The 20,301-nt window shown below is 33.4% G+C and overlaps 1 protein-coding gene across 3 annotated transcripts in view; it reads right to left on the bottom strand.

Moving 5' to 3' along the window:
• KIAA1328 (KIAA1328 ortholog) overlaps positions 1-20,301 on the bottom strand; it is a 357,584-nt gene that overhangs the window by 282,391 nt on the left and 54,892 nt on the right. For all 3 annotated transcript variants that reach the window (XM_063077081.1, XM_063077082.1, XM_063077083.1), the window contains exon 5: positions 13,442-13,557. In XM_063077081.1, coding sequence (XP_062933151.1) covers positions 13,442-13,557 — 116 coding nt within the window. The remainder of the gene's footprint in view (positions 1-13,441; positions 13,558-20,301) is intronic.

The following is a 20,301-nucleotide window of genomic DNA, read 5'->3' as shown; positions in this document are numbered from 1 at the left end:
ATCCTTTTATGCTGTATCAGTTTTATGCTATATCAGTTCTAATATATTTTTAGCAAGTAATATGGGGCAAGAACTCCTCTCAAAGCTGCTTCTTTACCCTATCTTACTGGACTGCCAAATATGTGTTTTTAGCTGTGCAGAGTCAGCTGTAGCACTGCAGGTCCACTAAGAATCAACAGTAAAATGCTGCCCTGTGCTGTCAGAACGCAAGAAAAAAAGCTCACAAAGACCAAAAAATGATAGTGGCTTCATCCCCACATTCTCACCACCAAAAAGATCTGACTCAACCCTCAAAACAATTCTTTAGTTGGTTGATCTTGTTTAAAATTTTACAGCCATCTGATTGACAGCAGTCACAAAAGCATCCATAAATGTTGGAGAAACAAAAACTGATAGTACTTGTACACACAGATATCCAAAAGGCAAGGAGTTTTTCCATAAACCCGTTTTCCACATTAGTTCTGCAGCCTCACTTGAAGTGTTTCCCCCATCAAGTGACTCATTTTACAATGAACATTTTCTAAATGCATGCAAAAAGCTAAGATGCCCAAGAGCATTAACAAAACAGCTTCAGCCATGAGGTATTACAATACAGGTTAAGAGACTAAAGGAACAAAAATATAGAGAACACTTTAAGAACTAACGCTATGGCCTGATATATTCAAAGGCAGTGAAAAACTGGCATCTCAAAGATCAACATTTCAGAAGGAGAATTCTAAATATTCATAAGCAACAAGATCTTTACTAAGACTCATCTCCTCATTCAAGACAACAAAACTAACCCTAGTCAGGTAGATAGCTATTCATAATGAAGCATTTTGAAGAGACAATCAGATTATAACATCTAACCCTGAAAGTTTGATTTCATAAACCTATTTATATAGAGACAGGTTCCATATCTAAAAGTGCAGATTTTTAAAAATTTCCTTTGCCATTTATGGGATGGAAAAGCATCCCTGATTTGTATATTAAAGCACAAGCATCTGTCCTACTGATGATATTCTAGAGAAGCATATTAGCATAAAATTTAACGATGTCAAATAAGTGGATGTGAAATAGGGACTGCGTAAAGACACTATTTCCAAGGCTGACAGAAACATCACTGTTTAGAAATGCAAATGAAACCATTATGTTCAATAATTATATGAAAATATGAACAGTTCAGCATGTTTTCCAGCCCTGATGGCGGTTAATGGGATGTACGCTTATGTAAATAACTACTATTAAAGCTAATGCTGAAAAAAACTAATAAATTCATACTAAAGCAACTGATTTAGTATGCTTTTAAACCCCAGCAGTGCTCACTTATTAGAAAAGAGTGCATTATTATGTTTAGAACTCATTACTGCTACAAGTCACTGCAACTCCATCAATTACCATGCATTAATGAAAATGGGACACATACAAAAAAAATTATTGCCTCTCAGCAGTTTTCTTTAAAGACAAAATCTAGGGATACTACCATCATGGGGCCTTGTAGGGAACTTATCCTCATGATAATGTTTATAACTAAAACAGTATTCCCAACACTATCACCCCAGGGAATTTTGATAAGAAAGGCTAATCTTTATATAAAATTATAAACATTTTACAATATTGACCATTTTAACATCAGTAAGAAAATTTTAATATTTTAAGTACGTTCTTAAAAACTTTCACTAACATGTATTTGGCACATGGTCCATTTTTTTTATAGAGAGGCTAAGAAACAAAAATATATAGTGGTAATCATAACAGTGTAGAGGACAGATGGTTTCATTCCAAGATGCTGTCTGATATAAAAGATAAATCCCACTCAGTCCTATACTTATGTCTCAGTGAATTCTGTGTAACCAAGGGATTAGATTTTTAAGAATGAGCTTTAAATTTCATTCTTGACCACAAGCTGAACTTTCTTGCGATATATTAAGTATTTAGTACAAGGTATTAAGCAGCTGGTAAATCCTTGTTCTTTAAAATTCAAGTTTAGCTGGTACCTAACAGCAAGAAAATGCTGACAGAGCAGGAATTCAAATATAGAATATATGCATTTGCTCTCACTCTACATCTGTCGACATTTGCAGTTTATTGTTTCTTTAATATATGTAGTTTAACTGATATCGTTTTCTAGCACTCAGGAAAACAAAACACTTCAGCAGCCACTAAATGTGAAATATAGTCACTAAATCTCAGTCTTGTTATATAATGAGTATATGTTAATTTTTAAGTTATAACTGTCAAATCAGCCCTATCATTTGTAGTTTTAGCTCTCATATGTTTATTAATTTCCCAAGAAGCTTTTATTACAATTTAGATCGACTATCACCACATGGCAGTAGAGTGCCAGATTATGCAGCTCCAGCAATAAGGTGCAACTTTTCTCTCAAGAGTAAGATGTTCTCTGACAAAGCAACTTTGGTCTAACAATTCATCCATGTAACAGGTATTTATTGAGTACTAGGTACTGTATTTGATTGTCAGTATACAACAGTGCCCAAAACAAATGATGTCTTAAGAGGAAAACAGACAATAACTATATAATAGAATATTATAAAATTAAAACAAACAAAAACAGAAAAGAACAAAAGTACCTCTTAAAAGAGAAATTCTTCAATGTGATATAAAGGCATCTATCAAATACCAAAGACCTACAGTTAGCATCAAACTTAAGAATGAAATATGTATTTCTCCCTAAGATATGAAAAAAACAAGGATGTCCTCACTCATCACTTCTATTTAATACCTAACTGGAAGTACTGTGATAAGGCAAGAAAAAGAAATAAAGGGCATAAAGATTAGAAAAAAACTTAAATTGTTTTCATTTGCAGATGACATGATTGTTTGCAAATCAAATCCCAGTTAATCTGTAAAACAACCATTAGAATTAATAAGGAAAAATTTAGGAAGGTCAAAAGATATAAAATCAATATACAAAAACCAATTGTATTCCTAAGTTCAACAACTGAAAAATGAAATTAACACCAAACTTAGAAAAAATTTTAAAAATTAACAGACTCTGGTCCGCTGACTAGAATATGCACATGATGGCTGAAGCTTGGAATGCCAAAATAGAAAAAATGTGGCTCTCTAAAATCTATAGAGTCACCATACCTACCACAAATTGTTGGCACCCGATGCCTTTTACATGAAAAAGAAACAAACATATCTTGTTTTGCTTACTGTTACTTTGGCATTTCTTGTTATATGCAAGGAAGCCTAATCCAGACAGATTCATAAAACATTCTTATTTAGGTCCCAACTAATCATAGCTTTTTCAGCTTTGTTTCTGCATTATTTTCCTTGAGATCTCTTCTATGCCTTCACAAAGCAGCATATGATGCTGAGATTCCTTAGGAATTCCTAACTCACGTCTTTTAGCAACAAACTTCCTTATAACAGCTTCAGAAAAACGTAAAGGAATGCTCTCACACAAAGTTAAAAACATTTTACTTCAAAAATTATATTGTCTCTTCAAAAACTAGAGAGCTAGTTACTCTTTGGGCAACAAAAATCTGAATGAGAACTCTAAAGGCTATTATATAGCCTTCTATATTTTCAAATAGAAGATAACATCTGAAATAAAAGATAGCATTTGAAAGATACAGCAAATATATCTTCTTATCCACCTGGTATGCTGTAATCTTTTTCAGGGCAAAAAAATATTTTATAGACCTTATATTTTCACAGAACTTCATAGTTTTGAAAAAACATTACATATTTTAGCTCATTTGATCATCTTGTGTGGTAAATAGTTCAGATATTACTAAAATGTAACATATAATAAAATTAAGCCTTGCACAGGCTACTTTAACCAAAGTCATAAAGCTACAGTACAAAGGTAGAACTAAATCATGATTCCAAGTTTTATGATTCTGGTGCTCTTTTCAAAACACTACTATATCACGCATTAAGATAACTCATATTTGAGACATCCAATTTCTATACTAAAGTTTTACAAAAAGGACTTTTAGTATAATTGTTTTTTTGTTTTAATAAAGGGGGAAAAGCTGCCTTAGCAGCATCTCAAATTACTTCTCTGCCACCTCAAATCACTAGGTAATGTTATTCAAAGAATATACTTCTAAATGCTGTGATATCTCTACCTGATTACTCTTACCATCATATCAAAACCTCCTCTCACTCCCTTTGCCTCCAGACTGCTGAACTAGTCCTTGTGCTTTTAGCCTGGCACACTGATGCTTTTGGGCTATTAACATGAGACAGATGTGGCTAGTTGGCAACATTTCTCTGCACTCACTAATAACTATTCTCTTGTCACCATATTACTGGCTCTCTTTATTGTCAAACTTTCTCCAGTGCAAATTTCTCACTAGGGCAATTACTATTTCTATCCTCCTTTTCTGTTGGTTTTCTCTCTCTTGTCTTCTTTTCTCCATTGCCTCTTGTCACTTTCCCTGTGTTTATCAGCTTTTCTGTGGAAAAAGGTCTTACAGGTATAGCCAGAAAACAAAACACACACATCATAACAACTACTTGAAAAACTGACCAACTAGAACACAAGTATTATCTTTAGATACCTAAATTTTCCGGGCTACATTTATTCAGAAATTCAAGGACTGCTTAAGACTATTTTGATAGGAGGAACTCGTTCTCCACCTGGCTCTGCTCTTCATAAGCCTGAGGATTCAAAAAGTGAAATATGATTTCTATATTTAGGAAAAGATAATGATATGGGGGGGGGGGGGTAGCGAGGGAAGTGACAATGCTTACCATCTTATCTACGGGGAGATACAGTTCAAATGTTCTGTTAACTTCTAATCATTACATGACTATACCATAATTAGATTACTACCTCTGAAAAATTACAGCTTGGAAATGCAAAATCTTGGGTATAACTATTAAAAAAAGAAAGAAATGTTATTGTATAAATCTCTACCTGAAGTGAGAGTATTACCACCTGAATCACCTAACTATTCATAAGTAAAGACCATCTTAAGGTTAAGAATACTAAGACAAATTTGCCACTGATTAATATAAAGCCATTCATTATATTCTTCAAATCTAAAGCAATTACGAGCAGTGTATAGCAAATGAATTTAGCTGAAGAGATTACATCAGCATAGCCCTTTAAGGAAGATCAGTAATGTAAAAGGCTAAATGGAATAATGAACTCTCCTGAACAATAATTATGAGACTGACTTATTGAAAATCTATTTCTTCATGCAAGAACTGATGAAACTTTCAAAAGTAATTTTAAATGACACTATGCAGATTTAGTACCATTAACCCAGTGCACAACTATCACTGAAAAAAATTTTTTAATTAAAGGTATAGAAAATGAATTTTTTTTTAATATCGGTCTGCTAAGCTTATTTACACATGGGCATCAAAAACAAATGAACCTCTTAGGCACTAGGGCCATTTTAGAAGCCCCAATCCACATCTATTTGAATTCCTGTGACACTCACTATAAAGCAACACAGAAGTTGCTCTCTCGGGGCACTAAGGCTCTAAATCTGGAGCCTGCAGCATGCCGAAGAAATCAAAACCAAAGTAAAATCAAGACTGGAAAATAAAATTATTGGTTTTATTATAAAATGAGTACACCATAGATATTAAAAGGGTTTCAGACAAAAAGGCAGAGAAATCCCGTAAAGCAAATCTTACCAAAAACAATAAAAAATAATATTAAAAAAATGATAAAAAATGTATTAACACCCAACCAGGGGAGTAAAGATTAAAAAATGGTCAAAGAATATCTAAAAACACACTAATGTTTAGAAACACTATCCTTCTACAAATACACTGAAACGCCTTCTTACCTTATACTTAGAATAAAAAATACCAAAGAACTAAGTACACGTTAAAAACTGTCTTAGACTGCTCAGGCTACCGTTAACAAAATACCATAGACTGGATGGCTTAAAAAACAGAAATTTATTTTCTTACAGTTTCGGAAGCTGACAAATCCAACTTCAATGTCTGGCAGGGTTTGGTTTCTGGTGAGGGCTCTCTACTTAATTTTCAGATGGCTGCCTTCTTGCTGTGTCCTCATATTGGGTGTGCGGTTGGGGGGAACTCTCTCTCACTTTCTCTTCTTACAACAACGGCACAATCCTACTGGATTAAGATCCACTGTTATGATCTCATTTAACATTAATCACCTCCTAAAGACCCTATCTTCAGCTACAGTCATGTTGGGGGTTAGAGCTTCAATGTATAAATTTGGGGGGGACATAATTCAATCCATAGTAAATACTAAAATAAATACATAAACAAATGAACTTTGCTAAGCCCAGAATAGAGGGCAAAGGGGCTGAAAAGCACAATCTCCTCTCACAATACTTCAAAGAGTGTACATTTAGCAGTTAGATAACTTTATTAGAATTTTTTAAATGTTTCATTCCACAAAAGAAAAACTGAAAATCAGAAAAGTTACTAGAAGAGGTAAAGCAGATCTTAAAAATCTCTTCCAGCCTTAAAACAAACCTCAAAACATTCCTTCAAATATAGATGCCCCTTTAGATACACAATATCTCCTTTTCTTCACAGCCTTCACTTTCTCACCCCTACGCAAGCCTAAGCCACTGCAAATCCACTTACTCTTCTAAAATGTCACTGAAATGCTCCTGCATTTGGTGACTTGTCTAAAGTCACAAAGGTACAAAGTAGCTGATCCAAGACTCTAAGTATTCTTACTCAATATTCAGTACTGTTGCAAGTACAACACATTTGCCCAAAGAACCATAAGAAGATACACAGGTTAGGACAGTTGGTACAGGTATGAATGCGAAAAGCCAAATACTGTTAAAAAAAAAAAAAAAAATTATCATGGAAGATATCTTAAAGAAATCTTGAAGAAGAAAACTAGTAAAAGGAGCAATGACAAAGAAATAAAAATAAGGTGTAAGAAGTAGGAAAAAACCAATGAATCTTTCTTAGCTGGTATGTATGGACCACACAAAGGGGCCATAAAAATGAAAGTCACATATGTTACTCGACACAAGCAATAGAGGGACTGAATGTCAAAATCAAGCATATGCATTTGATCCTTTAGGCCATAAGAAGCTATGAAAAGGTATTAAAAAGCCAAGTGATGTAATCAAAATAGTCCTTAAGAAAGATTAATCTAGAAGCAGTGATGGAATGAACTCAAAGGACAGTTGGAGAGAACAGAGATGGACACAAGGACACTAAACAGTAATGCAGGAATGAAGTGAGGTGGCAGTGAAAACCGTGAAGGACAATGGGCTCAGAATAACATTTCAGAGGGAAAAATGAGAAAGACTTGGTGACTGAATAAAGAATTCAAAGTACAAGAAAATCACTGGAACATTCTACATACCTGGATTTCCTGGATAACTTACGGTACACTGTTTTGAGTACCAAAACTAACTTTGGATAAAAAGCACTGTAAAATTGTAAATCACAAATATTTATAAAATTGTGCTTTAACTACAAAGCAGTCTAGAAAAGTAAGGTTTATTGATATTTGTATCATTCACTATTGCAGAAATAATTTGGTATAATAGAAAGCACAGAACATTTTGTGTCAAAAGATTTTACTCTTAGCACCACAATGGACTGACTGTATCATTTCTTCCCCAGACTTGTACCTTCATCTGTAAAATGAGGATAAAAGTATCTGCCTTACCTACCTTAACCAGGTAATTATGACGATTAAAAAAGTAGAAGTGAAACTGCCCTGTAAATAGAAAAGCAATATACAAATATGCCTTACTAATAGAAGTACTAAAAGGTAAAACGGAATAAAAACAACTTAACCTTATCTCGAGGACTCAGAATTATCATTATGAATGTTACATAATATTCTGTGTTTAATAAATAATGTCCTTGAGATATATCTAGGTGGGTAGAGTTCCAGACTTCTGCACATTTTCAGTTCTTATCTGTTTTTTAATAGTTTTTCTGTCAACTCCTCTGCCAGCTTTAATATCCTCACTGCAGCTCCATTCCCTGCTTCTAATTTCTCCTCCTAATCGGTAATGGGCTTAAAAACTAGACACCAGATAATGAGTTTATTATCATCCATATGAAAACCTCAGGAACTCTCATATAAGAAAAGTGCATACATAAGAGACTGAAGTGGGTAAGGAGTACTTCTTTTAATTTTTTTCCTGAACCAGTTCCAGAAAAGTAAAGTGTAAATGTAACTCTCTATCAAAGAGTATCTTAACCCTTAAGGACTTTTACTGGAATGAAATTAAGTGAATGGATAAATTTATGTAATTTTTCTACTTTCTGCAAATATTTGTCATCAATTCTCCTTGTTCTTAGCATTAATATCTAAATATCTTTAAGAGAACAAAAATAATCTTAAAGAATGATTTAGACAACAAAGTTAGTAACAATCAGTTCTTTCCTTAAGCATGCGTATATCTCTTTAATACAAATGGAAAGAAAGAGTTCTGTTATTCTGATTTAAAATGACATTCCAGGACAATATGCAATAATAATGGTCTCAAACTTTTAAAATTTATACAGCATCATAGAGCAAATAAAATGGCCTCAAGCAAATAAAATGTACAACTTCTACAGTATTAAGGATAATTGATTAGTAAAACATATTTGGCAGGACTTGTTAAATGGAATAAAATGGCCTTATCCAAATACACAGAATATATCCTTATCACTAAATCAGTTTGTAAACATAAAAAACAAAAATCCAATATTTATTCAAAACAAAAAGGCCAAGATTCATCAAAGCTGTTAAGGTGTTTGGCAACCTACTTTTCTATGGAAGCGTACTTCACAAAGTTCATGAAGAAATACAATTAAAAGATAATATGAATCTTGCCCAGAACTTTCTGAACTGCCCTCATATTAGTATACCGTAGAGTCAGATACCAAACCTCTTCCATATCCCTTCTCCTCTACCTATAGTCTTCTTCATTTTAAGTTTAGATTTTTAATTCTCCGAAAACTATTTCCAAGACTAGAAAATCTCCTGCTTTCTCTTATGAAGGGCCAGAAAGATTAATTAAAAAGACCCTTTCTTTTGAAACTATGTCCCTTCTTATGAAAGTTATTTCTACTCTCTTTCCCTACCTTTCTACACCACTCCACCCAGGTAGACAGAGCTTCCTACAGCAATTCCCATCCCTGTTAAAAGTCTAACAGATGATGGTGGCAGACTATGGTAGTCTGGTTCCTATGGCAGTGATGAGATTCATAGTTAGACAGAAAGCTTTGAATACCTCTGAAGTATTACTGTTATTCAGAACCAATGATTTCTTTTACATAATTATATAAAATTCTTGTGAATGTTCTCTAATCTAGTTTCAGCACAGACATACTGAGACCTCTGGCTTATACTAAAACATTCCTCAAAAATGATTAAGGTTAGTTCCTTTAAAATTTTCTCTTCTTAGAGTAACGTTTCTGAAATGACCACCCATGCAATGAGCTCAAGGATATAAGTTACAAGCACCTCTAAATCTCTTCAATTTACTAAGTCCCAACCAGAAAGATAATGGAAACAGACCAGAATGGGGGAAAAAATCTCCATCAGTCTGGTTTCTGGTAGAGGAAATTAAAACTTGGTTTCCTCCCAATGAGCACCCAACAGGTCCAAGTGGTACACAGAAATTTCCCCTTCCATGGATATTAAAAGTTAAACAGAGAACAGATCAATTTCACTCTGCTACCAGGCCTCGAAGCAGCCCAAGCACTTGCATAACCTAATGAAAACCATCAAAATCCCTTCAAAGAAAGGCACAGAAATAAGAAACAGTGCGGCTAGTCATCTCATCCTTCATCCATATTAAAAGCAGTAAAATTAAGAACTGCTATCTTTTATTCAGTGTCTACTAAGTATGAGGCACTGCTAGGCTCTTTACACATAAAACATATAATCTATCAAATTTCAATGGGCCTGAAAAGAAGGCACTATTAGTCATCTACATATTATAGCTGAAAAAAAAAAGATGCAGAGTTCACTAACTTTCCCAAGAGGTCAAACAGCTAGTCAGCACTAAAAAGGGATTTTGACTCAAAGCCCACCACGCTTTCTTCACTGTCCCTTCCCTTTTTATGCCTGTTAAAACAGTGAAGTTAGCAAACATGAGATTTTAGTAATTTCCTTTTGTAGGCTTTTGATACCACCACCGATCTGAGTCACATGTTCTAGTAATACAATTAGCTCAAGTATTAATCAAGTTTTCTTATACATCCTCTGTGTCCTATGCTATTACATACTAACATGTTTCAGAATTATTGTTATTGGACATATTTCTCTTTAAATTTCAGATTTATCTCTCCTTTCATACTCATGAAGGCCAGGCAAAAATCAGCTAGGTTTATCAGACTGCTAGGCTTTGTGAATGGCATATTCATTTATATGGTTACGTTTTCTCAGGAAATAAGTCTTCTTTGTTCAGAGACTAAACATTACTAAGAATTTTTATGTTTAATAATAAATTCCCAATTTTCTGTGAGTAAAAATTCTTCAAAAGTCTGATCCTAATGCAAATATGTAAAATATCTTTTCTTTTTTACTAAGGCACTGGTCTGTGTTTGTATAGTTGCTGAATAAATCAAGTTATTAGAACTTAAAAAAAAATGTAGTATATCTTTAAAATGCCCAAAATCAGAATTCATGGATACAGTCCCTCACACTGAAACAGACTTTAAAATGATATGAAATTATCTGATTTCATGTATATGAAAGAGTCTGAATCATTCATGTATGATAGTAAATGTATCTGTAGTTTAAATTATATTATTTTAAATTATAACCTCGTTTTATGTTTTTAAGTTTTATAGAGTTTTATGTACTGTAAAATCATCTGTATTAACCTTTGACAGGTTTATTTTGTTAAAGGAGATTTGTACCTGAGCAATCTACTTGGAATAAAAATCACAAATGTCATCGTCATTGTTTTTATCATATCTTTCTTTCTCTCTTCTTTGACAATTCTTTGACAAGTTCTATAAATATCACCTCTCTTTTGGTGATTAAAAAAAACTTCAATTAAACCAACTAAACCATTTCAACTTTTGAAAATGCTCTAACCGTTACTCCAACCCTCATTCACAATAAAGAATAAATGCTCAAGCCAAATCCCTTCTTCCCATGTATAAAAGAAATCTAACTATTTCACATGTCTAAGTCTTTGCCTGTATTTACATGATTTTTCCTGTCCTTTTTAAGCTTATAAGAAAAATAACAGGTTAGCAAACTTTTTCTGCAGAGGGTCAGACAGTAAATATTTTGGATTACTAGAGTCACAGGGTCTTTGTTGCAACTACTCTGCAGCTGGAGCACAAAAACAGTCACAGACAGTACATAAAACAATGGATATGGCTGGATTTAGTTGGCACCTTACTGGTTTGGCCCATGGCAGAAGTGTGCTGACCCTTGAGCTAAATCTTGGGGAAAACATAAAAAACAATGTCACTACAATCGCCTGGAGTATTTTGCCTGCCAGAAGAAACCATTCATAGCCATGCTGAGTTTAGAATGCTTCAGCACTGAACAGAATTAATCTCCACTCAGAGAATGCTAAATATAATTAATGGTCCACTGAAATTAGATTCTACTTTTCCAAATAGCCACACAATTTTGTTAAGCATATCACCAAACACTCCAACTGTGGCCAGGCTTTCTAAATTGTCCACTACCAATCTCTCTCACTTTCTTTCCTTAACTTATCCCAATTCCACTAGATGCTTTTTGTCCCAGGAAGGTCAAAGTATCACCACCTCTCCTCTAGATAAAAAGTGAATTCTATTTCCCCCACTTCTGCTAACAGAATTGGAGGCTGACTGCATTCCTAATCTCCTCCTCCCTTGCTGACTTCTACTGTGTAAGTTGGACAAGCTAAATGCGCATTTTCTCAGCCTCCCTTGCAATTTAGCATGACCAAATCACAAAGTTCAGGACGATAAATATCATATGAAAGACCACCACATGGGAGGTGAGGGGTGCTCTGAAGAAGTTTTATGTTTTTCGAAAAAGGAGAGAGTCACAAATGCCAGGACCTCTTCCCGTTTTCTGCCTACCTTAATGCAAATGTGATGCCTAGAATTGGAGCAAACATTAGAAAAAACTAAGAGAACTGTAGAGATGCCAGCACTGAAAATTTTAAGCCACTGAATCAATGCCAGAGGCCATCTATCTCCATAGTTCTTGTTATGTGAGGTAAAAATAGACCCTGTAAATCGAATTTTTGTTACAAATAAAACCATTCCTAACTTACCATTTCTTGAAAGTGTTAGGGTCCAGAGTCACTATTCCTCCTTAAAAAGTGAAAGAGCAAATATGGCTGAGCACAGTTAGTGATTTCTGACTAAACAGCATTCCTTTAACCTAGAGAGAAAAGTAGCAGGAAGAAAAACATAGAAGACAGTCTAGCCTGAGGGTTGACAACCTAGGCCAATGAATAGGCAAAGAGAAGAGAAGGCCAGAGATAATTATACAAGTGCTAGAAATGTAAAGAAAACTCCTTTAGAATTGTGGGGCCAATAAACCTTATTAATGTCCTAATCAGCAAACTAATATAATAAGAATTCTCATTATACTAATTTCCTATCATGCACTTCCACTGTGAAGTTCAGAACTCATTTTTCATAATTATAGTCTTCTGTTTTTCAAATTAATTAATTTATCTTTATGCTTTCATTTCTCTGGTATTCACAAAGGCATAGTTACTATCCATATGACCATTGACACTGATGAATCTTTGAAATAATTATTAACAATCAAGTTAATGACAACACTGCCAAGAAGACAATGGTTCTTTCAGCATTCACACACTAATTTAGCTGGCAGATCACCTTAACTTTAGGCACAGTCACTTCTCTTCTACATCAACACCACTGCATAAAATACCCAAAGATACGTAATTCTACCCATTCAAAAGAAACTTCAGAAATGCGTTTAATTCACATACTCCTTAAAGTACAACTTTAACAGGTGTTTTAACTTTACTTTCATATAAACAATGCTATACACACACACATACACCCCTCTAGTTCTAAATCTAATAATTTTCTGCTCCATGAGAATAATTTGGTGGTTTTATTGTGTAGTGGAAACACTTATTAATTACAACATTTATACATTACGAAGAATTTTTTTTCCCATGATTTCAGAGTAGAATTCCTTAAGACTGTCAAAGCTTTAGTTAAAAAGAATACCAAATATAAGGTGGTTTCAGGCTCAATTATAATAGTGGACTAGAACTTAATAAAGTTCCAACACTACATTTTAATGCCCAAATTTCTTATTGTCTTTTTTAGTTGACAAATATGTGCTTCGCAGCATAACAGCAGCAGCAGAACAGCTGGATGGCCTTATTAAGCACAAAGGAAGCAACAGCACATGCTGTTAAGTGTCGTTCTGATTGCCTAGAAATGGCAACACATGCAGATTCATTCCGTTATAAATTAGAACAATTATGCCTCTGGAGTTTACATTTTCTTCATAAAAGAGTCAAACTTTCTGCACATTAAAAAAGAAGACTTTCAAAAAGGATATCTTCCCTTTCTTTGATGATCAATTCATTCTGTTCTTCCAACTGCCTGATCTTCTTCTCAAATGATTCCTGCTCAGCTTTCAGTCGTTCTTCTGTTACTTCCTTTTCCTCACTTACTCTGAAAGAAATACAAAAAAAATTTTTTTTTTAAAAAAGCCTATCAGAATAGAATTAAGTATGTGCCTACAGTTGTGTTTTACCAAAACTAGATTTCTTCCAAAAGTATGCTGAATTCTTTAGGGATACTGCATGTTTTTTAAATTAATTTTTAAAAAATTTAACCTCTCATAAGGCAGTATTCCTCACCTTCGAAATAAAATATGCATGTGATTTTTACACCAAAAATGCTTCTAATCATCAGAAATATCTTAAATATGAAGAGTCCTACAAAGGATGCCGGTGCTGAATTATAATCCGGGACAGAAAAATATTCCAGTTTTTAAATCACAGATTTCATTTTTCTCATTATCAAAGCAGGCACAACAAATTTATTTTGATTTAGATTGTTTTCACAATTTTAAAAATCCTGTCAATGAAATAAAAAACATATGCATCTTAAATATTTCACCAAATATACATTGGCAATTTTACTTTTTTCTTGATACTGATTCCCTGCATTCCTCAGTAGCATTTGAATAATTGGACTGGAATAAAAAGATAGGAATAAAAAGGAAGGTTTGCACTACATTTATTCTTAGTCCAAAAAGGATTATAAAGTTAAAACACTGACCAAAAGAAATCTGTATCATTTATGTTTATCTCTAAAAAGTATTCCAACTTAAACCAAAAAAAGATGGTTTCTGACAAGAGCACAGAGGGAAAAAGTATCTTAAAAAAAACTAACCACTACTAAAATTCACAATTCACCAAAGCATATACAACCCTAATTTTCATGCTACTCTGTGTACAGAGTTGTTAACCCTGACTTTCTCTGTTACTGGTGCTTATTTTTCCAGAGAGAATACAACACATTTATCCTTCAAGATCACACACGGATAGATATAAATGAAATCTTCAGGGAATCTAAGCCTTTCTTTGAGCTACTACATTCACTTTCTCCCAGACCTCTACTCTACCAGAGCAACTTTGGATTAACATAAATGCCATAGGCTTTTCTTTCTTGCTTGCCCTCTGGTAGAGATATTGAAATCAATGAGATAACCAAATAAAAATTAGAATCTTGAATGTTCAAGAGTTAAGTCCATTGTGTCTTTGAAATGCTTTATGTGAAAGCAGATAACACACAGTAGTGCTCAATGAATGTGTGTGTTTCTTCTTGCTTATCACTACATTCAAGTCATTTCCCTGACCCGTATTAGTTTAGCATACTACGCCTACAAATGGGACCCAATCCCTTCTTTCTAAGAGGGTAATCTTTAAGACTGATATATTTACAAGGAATGCAGACAACTAAACAAATATACACATATGAAGAGGATTTATACTATGTTATCAAGTTATCCTGCCTCCCTTGTTCCTATATCTTTACCGTGCTTTCCCTTTTCTTGCCATTACTCTAAGCACACTTGTATTAACATCTTTCACAATAACTTTGGCAAAGTCTGCTTATCTCTCTGGGTATCACCTCTCTCACTCATAAAGGAAAAAGGCTAGACTAGACAATTCTAGAAATCCTTTCTAGCTGAAGTTCTAGAATTTCCTTCACCATATTATAAATATCCTGATACTACATATGTGCCCTTTACATATATGAAGAGAGTTTGTAAAGAAATAAGAAAAGTTATCAAACATTTGGTCAGGGTACAAGGCAAATGATACTATAATCTAGGCAAAAGCTATGCCCACAGGATGACAGAAGAAGAAATATAAGAGAAATAGTAAAATGTATAAAGATGCAAAATTTGGCATGAGAAACAAAGGAAGTGATGAATCTGTAGGATTTTGCATAAAACAAAGATGAAGTTATGCTATATATCGTGAGGAAAGAATAAACACTGTCAAGGCAGAAAATATGTAACAAAATCTCTCCCTGTTCACATTGGTAAAATCTTGAAGACGTCACTGAAGAGGAAAATCCAGAAGCAGGTAAGGGAACATTAATTTTCATTTATTTATTAAAAATATTTACTGAATGCATACTATAAGAGAATAATTACAATAACTTTATTCAGTATAGGGTATCTGAAAGGGCTTTAAAAAATGGCTCTATGTAGGTTGAATCCCATTCATAAAAGCCATATAAATATGAAGAATGCCTCCAAATATTTGTTTCTTTACCAAGCAATGCTCCAGGATCATAAATAACAATAACAAAAAAGTAGATTGCCAAGTTTACCTTGACAGTCTAAAAGCAGAGCTTATCTCCAGAGCCTGGCCAGGACAAAAACAATAGGTATACTCCAACAATCACTCACTCACTTTGGTGGACATGAAGGAGATCCATGAAAACCTCTGGCATTCATGAGGACAAAATGCTTGTACAGGTATATTCCATAATGCCAGAGTCTGTGATGAGCTTTTCCCAAAACTTAAAAATATTCTACTTGGATAAAACTACTCTTTTCTAAATTTAGTTCCTGGAGTATGTTTGAAATACTTGTATTTGAAGCTCCAGTGGCGCAATCGGTTAGCGCGCGGTACTTATATGAAATACTTGTATTTGTTGCTATACTTTTTTTTTTTTTTTTTGGCAGCTGGCTAGTACAGGGATTGAACCCTGAACTGTTGCTACACTATCAAACGGAGATTTTTTTTTTTTTTTTTTAATCTTTTCTGTTATGCTGCTATGACTAGAATAACTTTAGCAATTACTATTACAATTACTATGCTCTGGAACACTATAAAATTAACAAGCTATATTAAGAACAAAGGGCAACACTCCTTTTATAGGTCTACCTAAAGGTATGCATGGCTTCTTGGTAGTCCATCAGCATAGTTAATATAAGCAAGTATATTAATACAGACTTTAAATGCAAAGAACCTGCCAGTAAATGAAAACTCTAGGTTTGATAACCATTCTGAAATCTGTCTTCTTGCTTAATTTACGTTCAAGAACATTTCAAATGAGTTATATTTACAAGAAAATATTTGGTATCATGATCTACCTTTTTCATCTAAGCATTCTCAGACCACAAAGTAACATAAAAAGACCTAATCCTCAACCTCATTTAGAGTATAGCAACAGATTCATTAATAAAATGAGAATCTAAACATAAGAAAGGGAACTATTTGACTAATGGAACAAAAAAGTTAAAACCCTGGACAGGAGGATACAGCCAGTGTTGGTTATTTACAAGGAGGACAATAGCCTTTTCATAAAGTAAGAAATCACTGTTGTCAACATTTATTTAGTATCTTCAGAGCAATTCTCAAAAACTTCAACAAAATGTACTCTTACTGGGTTGGCCAGTTAGCCCAGTTGGTTAGAGTGCAGCCTTGTAAATGAAGGTCATGGGTTTGGATTCCCAAACTAGCCAGCCACCAAAAAAAAAAAGGAATTTTATCTAATGAGAAAAGAGGATTCATACACTTAGAGGTGGGTGGTCAGTCTGAAAATGGTGCCAAAAGTACTGAATTTGTTTGAAGTCTTATATTTTACCTTAAATATTTCATACATTTTGTACTTTTCCCCATAAAACAATCTTGTCTATTTTAATATAAAAAGTTTTCCACACTCACCTATTCTAAATTTTTTAGTAAAACTAATGTTCTAGAAAGAGATTTATTTTATGGTTTTGCAGATTCCTGATATTCTTCCAGATACTCCAGGGATGGGTATTTTTACACTAATGTGAAAGATAAGGTCAAGTTAGCAAAGCTTCTATCCCAAAGAGAATTACAGCTCACCTAATACTTAACCAGGTAAGTTTCTTCCCTTATTTAATATCTCCCATTTGGGAGCTGGATATGCTGGTTGCATCTTGTAAATTACAAATAACAACTTAGTAAGATTTGAAGACAGAAGAAACAGATTTCATAGTAAACCTAGCAAACAAACATTTTTTTAAAGGAAAGGTAACTGCATGGTGAAAAAGAAGGGATTTTATCATTAAGAAATATTTGAATGAAATCATCTTAATTCACTCTTTACAAATTTCAACATTCAGATTTTATTTGAAATGTACTGACTAAAGGAACACAGATGCTTCCAAAAATCACAGACACAACAATCTATATCCAAAAGAACACTAAGAACTATAAACTAATACCTCTTATGAATGTAGACACAAAAATCCTAAACAAAGTACTGTACTAGCAAACAGAATTCAGTTACATAAAAAAGGATTGTACATCATGACTAATTGGGATTTATCCCAGGAATGCAAAGTTGGATTAACATCCCAAAGTCAATTAATGTAATATACCGTATCAGTAAAATAAAGGATAAAAACCACGTGATCATCTAAATAGACACGGAAAAGCATTTGAAAAAATCCAATAGCAATTTATGATTCAAAGAATAAAAAAACAACACTCTAAACACTAAATAAATACAAACAGAAGGGAACTTCCTCAACCTAATAAAGGCCATCTATGAAAAACCTACACCTAACATTATACTTAATGGTGAAAGATTGAAAAATTCCCCCCTATGTTCAGGAACAAGACAAGGATACCTGCTCTCACCACATCAATTCAACATAGTACTAAGGTGATAGTCAAGGCAATTAGGCAAGAAAAAGAAATGAAAGGCATCCAGATTCTAAAGAAAGAAGTAAAACCATCTCTATTTCACATGACATGACTACGTATAGAAAAATCTAAGAAATTCACTAAAAAACTAGTAGAACTAATAAAGGAGTTCAGCAAGGTTACAGGATCCCAAATCAATGTATGAAAATCAATTGTATGTTTATACCCATAAGTAAACAACCCCAAAATGAAATTAAGAACACAATCCTACTTACAATTTCATCAAGAAGAATAAAATACAAAGAAATAAATTTAAAAGAAGTGCAAGACCTGTATCTGAAAACTACAAAACACTGTTGAAAGGAATTAAGACCTAAATAAGTGAAAACCATGTTCATTATTGGAAGACTCAATCAATATTGTTAAGATAGCAATCCCCAAATTGATGTACAGATTTAATGGAAAAACCTCAACCGGCTTTTTTGCAGAAATATCCTAAAATTCATATGGAAATGAAAAGGACTCTGAATACCTAAAATACTCTTGAAAAAAGGAGAATAAAGATGGAGGACTTACAATTCCCCATTTCAAAAGTTACTACAAAACTACAGTAGTCAAGACAGTGTGGTACTGGCATGAGGACAGACATATAGATCAATGGAAAAGAATTAAAATCCAGAAATAAAGCTTCACATTTATAGTACATTGATTTTCAACCAGAGTACCAAGAAAATTGAAGGGAAAGTAATAGTCTTTTCAACAAATAGTGCTGGGACAACTTGAAATCCACATGCGAAAGAACAAAGTTGGCCCCTACTTTACATTATACACAAAAATTAACTCAAAATGAATCAAAGACCAAAGCATAAAGAGCTAAAAGTATAAACTCTTAAAAGAAAGCACAGGCATAAATCTTTGAGATCTTGAATTAGACACCAGCTTCTTAGATATGACACCAAAAACACAAGCAAAAAGAGAAAAATAAACTGGACTTCAAAATTAAAAATGTTTGTGCTTCAAATGACATCATCAAAAAATACACAGAATGGGATAACATATTTGCAAATAATATTTCTAATAAGGGACTTGTATACAAAATATAAAAAGAACTCTAAGAACTCAACAATAAAAAAGACAACACCATCAAAAAAGGATATGAATAGATATTTCTTCAAAGAAAATACACAAATGGCCAACAAGCACATGAAAAGAGGTTCAACATCACTAGCCATCAGATACACGCAAATTAAATCCACAATTACATACCACTTCATACTACTAGGATGGCTATAATCAAAAAGACAGATAATAACAAGGGTTAATGAAGCTGCAGAAACATTGGAACCCTCATACATTGCTGATGGGAATGTAAAATGGCACTGCCATTTTGGAAAATGGTCTGGCAGTTTCTCAAAAAGTTAAACATAAACGTAACATATAACGCAGCAATTCTACTCCTAGGTATATTCCTAAGAGAACTGAAAACATATGTTCACACGAAAATTTATACATGTATGTTCATAGCAGCATTTATGCATAATAACCAAAAAGTACAACAATCCAAATATCCATCAATGGATGAATGAATAAACAAAATGTGGTATTGTCCATACAATGGACTATTATTCAGCAATAAATAGAAATGAGGTACTAATACATGTTACCTACCTACCACATAGATAAACCTTGAGATCACTACACTGTTTAAAAAAAAAAAACTAGTTTAAAAAGACCACATGATTCCATTTATATGAGATGTCCAGAACAGGAAAATCCACTAAGAAAGTAGAGTAGTGTTTGATTAGGACTAGGAAAGGTTGGTGGGAAGTGGGGAGTGATGGTTAATGGGCAGAGAGCTTCATTTTGTTTTGATAAGAATGTTCTAAAATTGTGGTGATGGCTGCACAACTCTGTAAATATACCAAAAAAACCCAACATTGAACTGTATTCTGTACTCCTACTAAGGAATGCCGTAGTTAAAAACTCTAAGTGAAATAAGAATTTTGAGATGAAAGGTGGGATGTGTAATTTCCTGTATAATTAATATGAATTAGAAAATGGAAATAACAAAAATAAATTTGAATACAGAAAGATACAGAGAAAACTGATCAAAATACATATTGTTTTAAGAACCCTAAGAATAAAACACATTTTTCAAGGAACAAAGCTTAAGAGGTAGTATGATATACAGTACTTACAAAAGCCAATCAGGTACATGTTCAAATTGGCACCAAAAATTTTAACTTCCTAATACTCACTGGTTACCTCT

The sequence above is a fragment of the Cynocephalus volans genome, chromosome 13 (assembly GCF_027409185.1).
Source record: "Cynocephalus volans isolate mCynVol1 chromosome 13, mCynVol1.pri, whole genome shotgun sequence".
Taxonomy (NCBI): Eukaryota; Metazoa; Chordata; class Mammalia; order Dermoptera; family Cynocephalidae; genus Cynocephalus; species Cynocephalus volans.
This window is presented reverse-complemented; position numbering and strand designations above follow the sequence as displayed.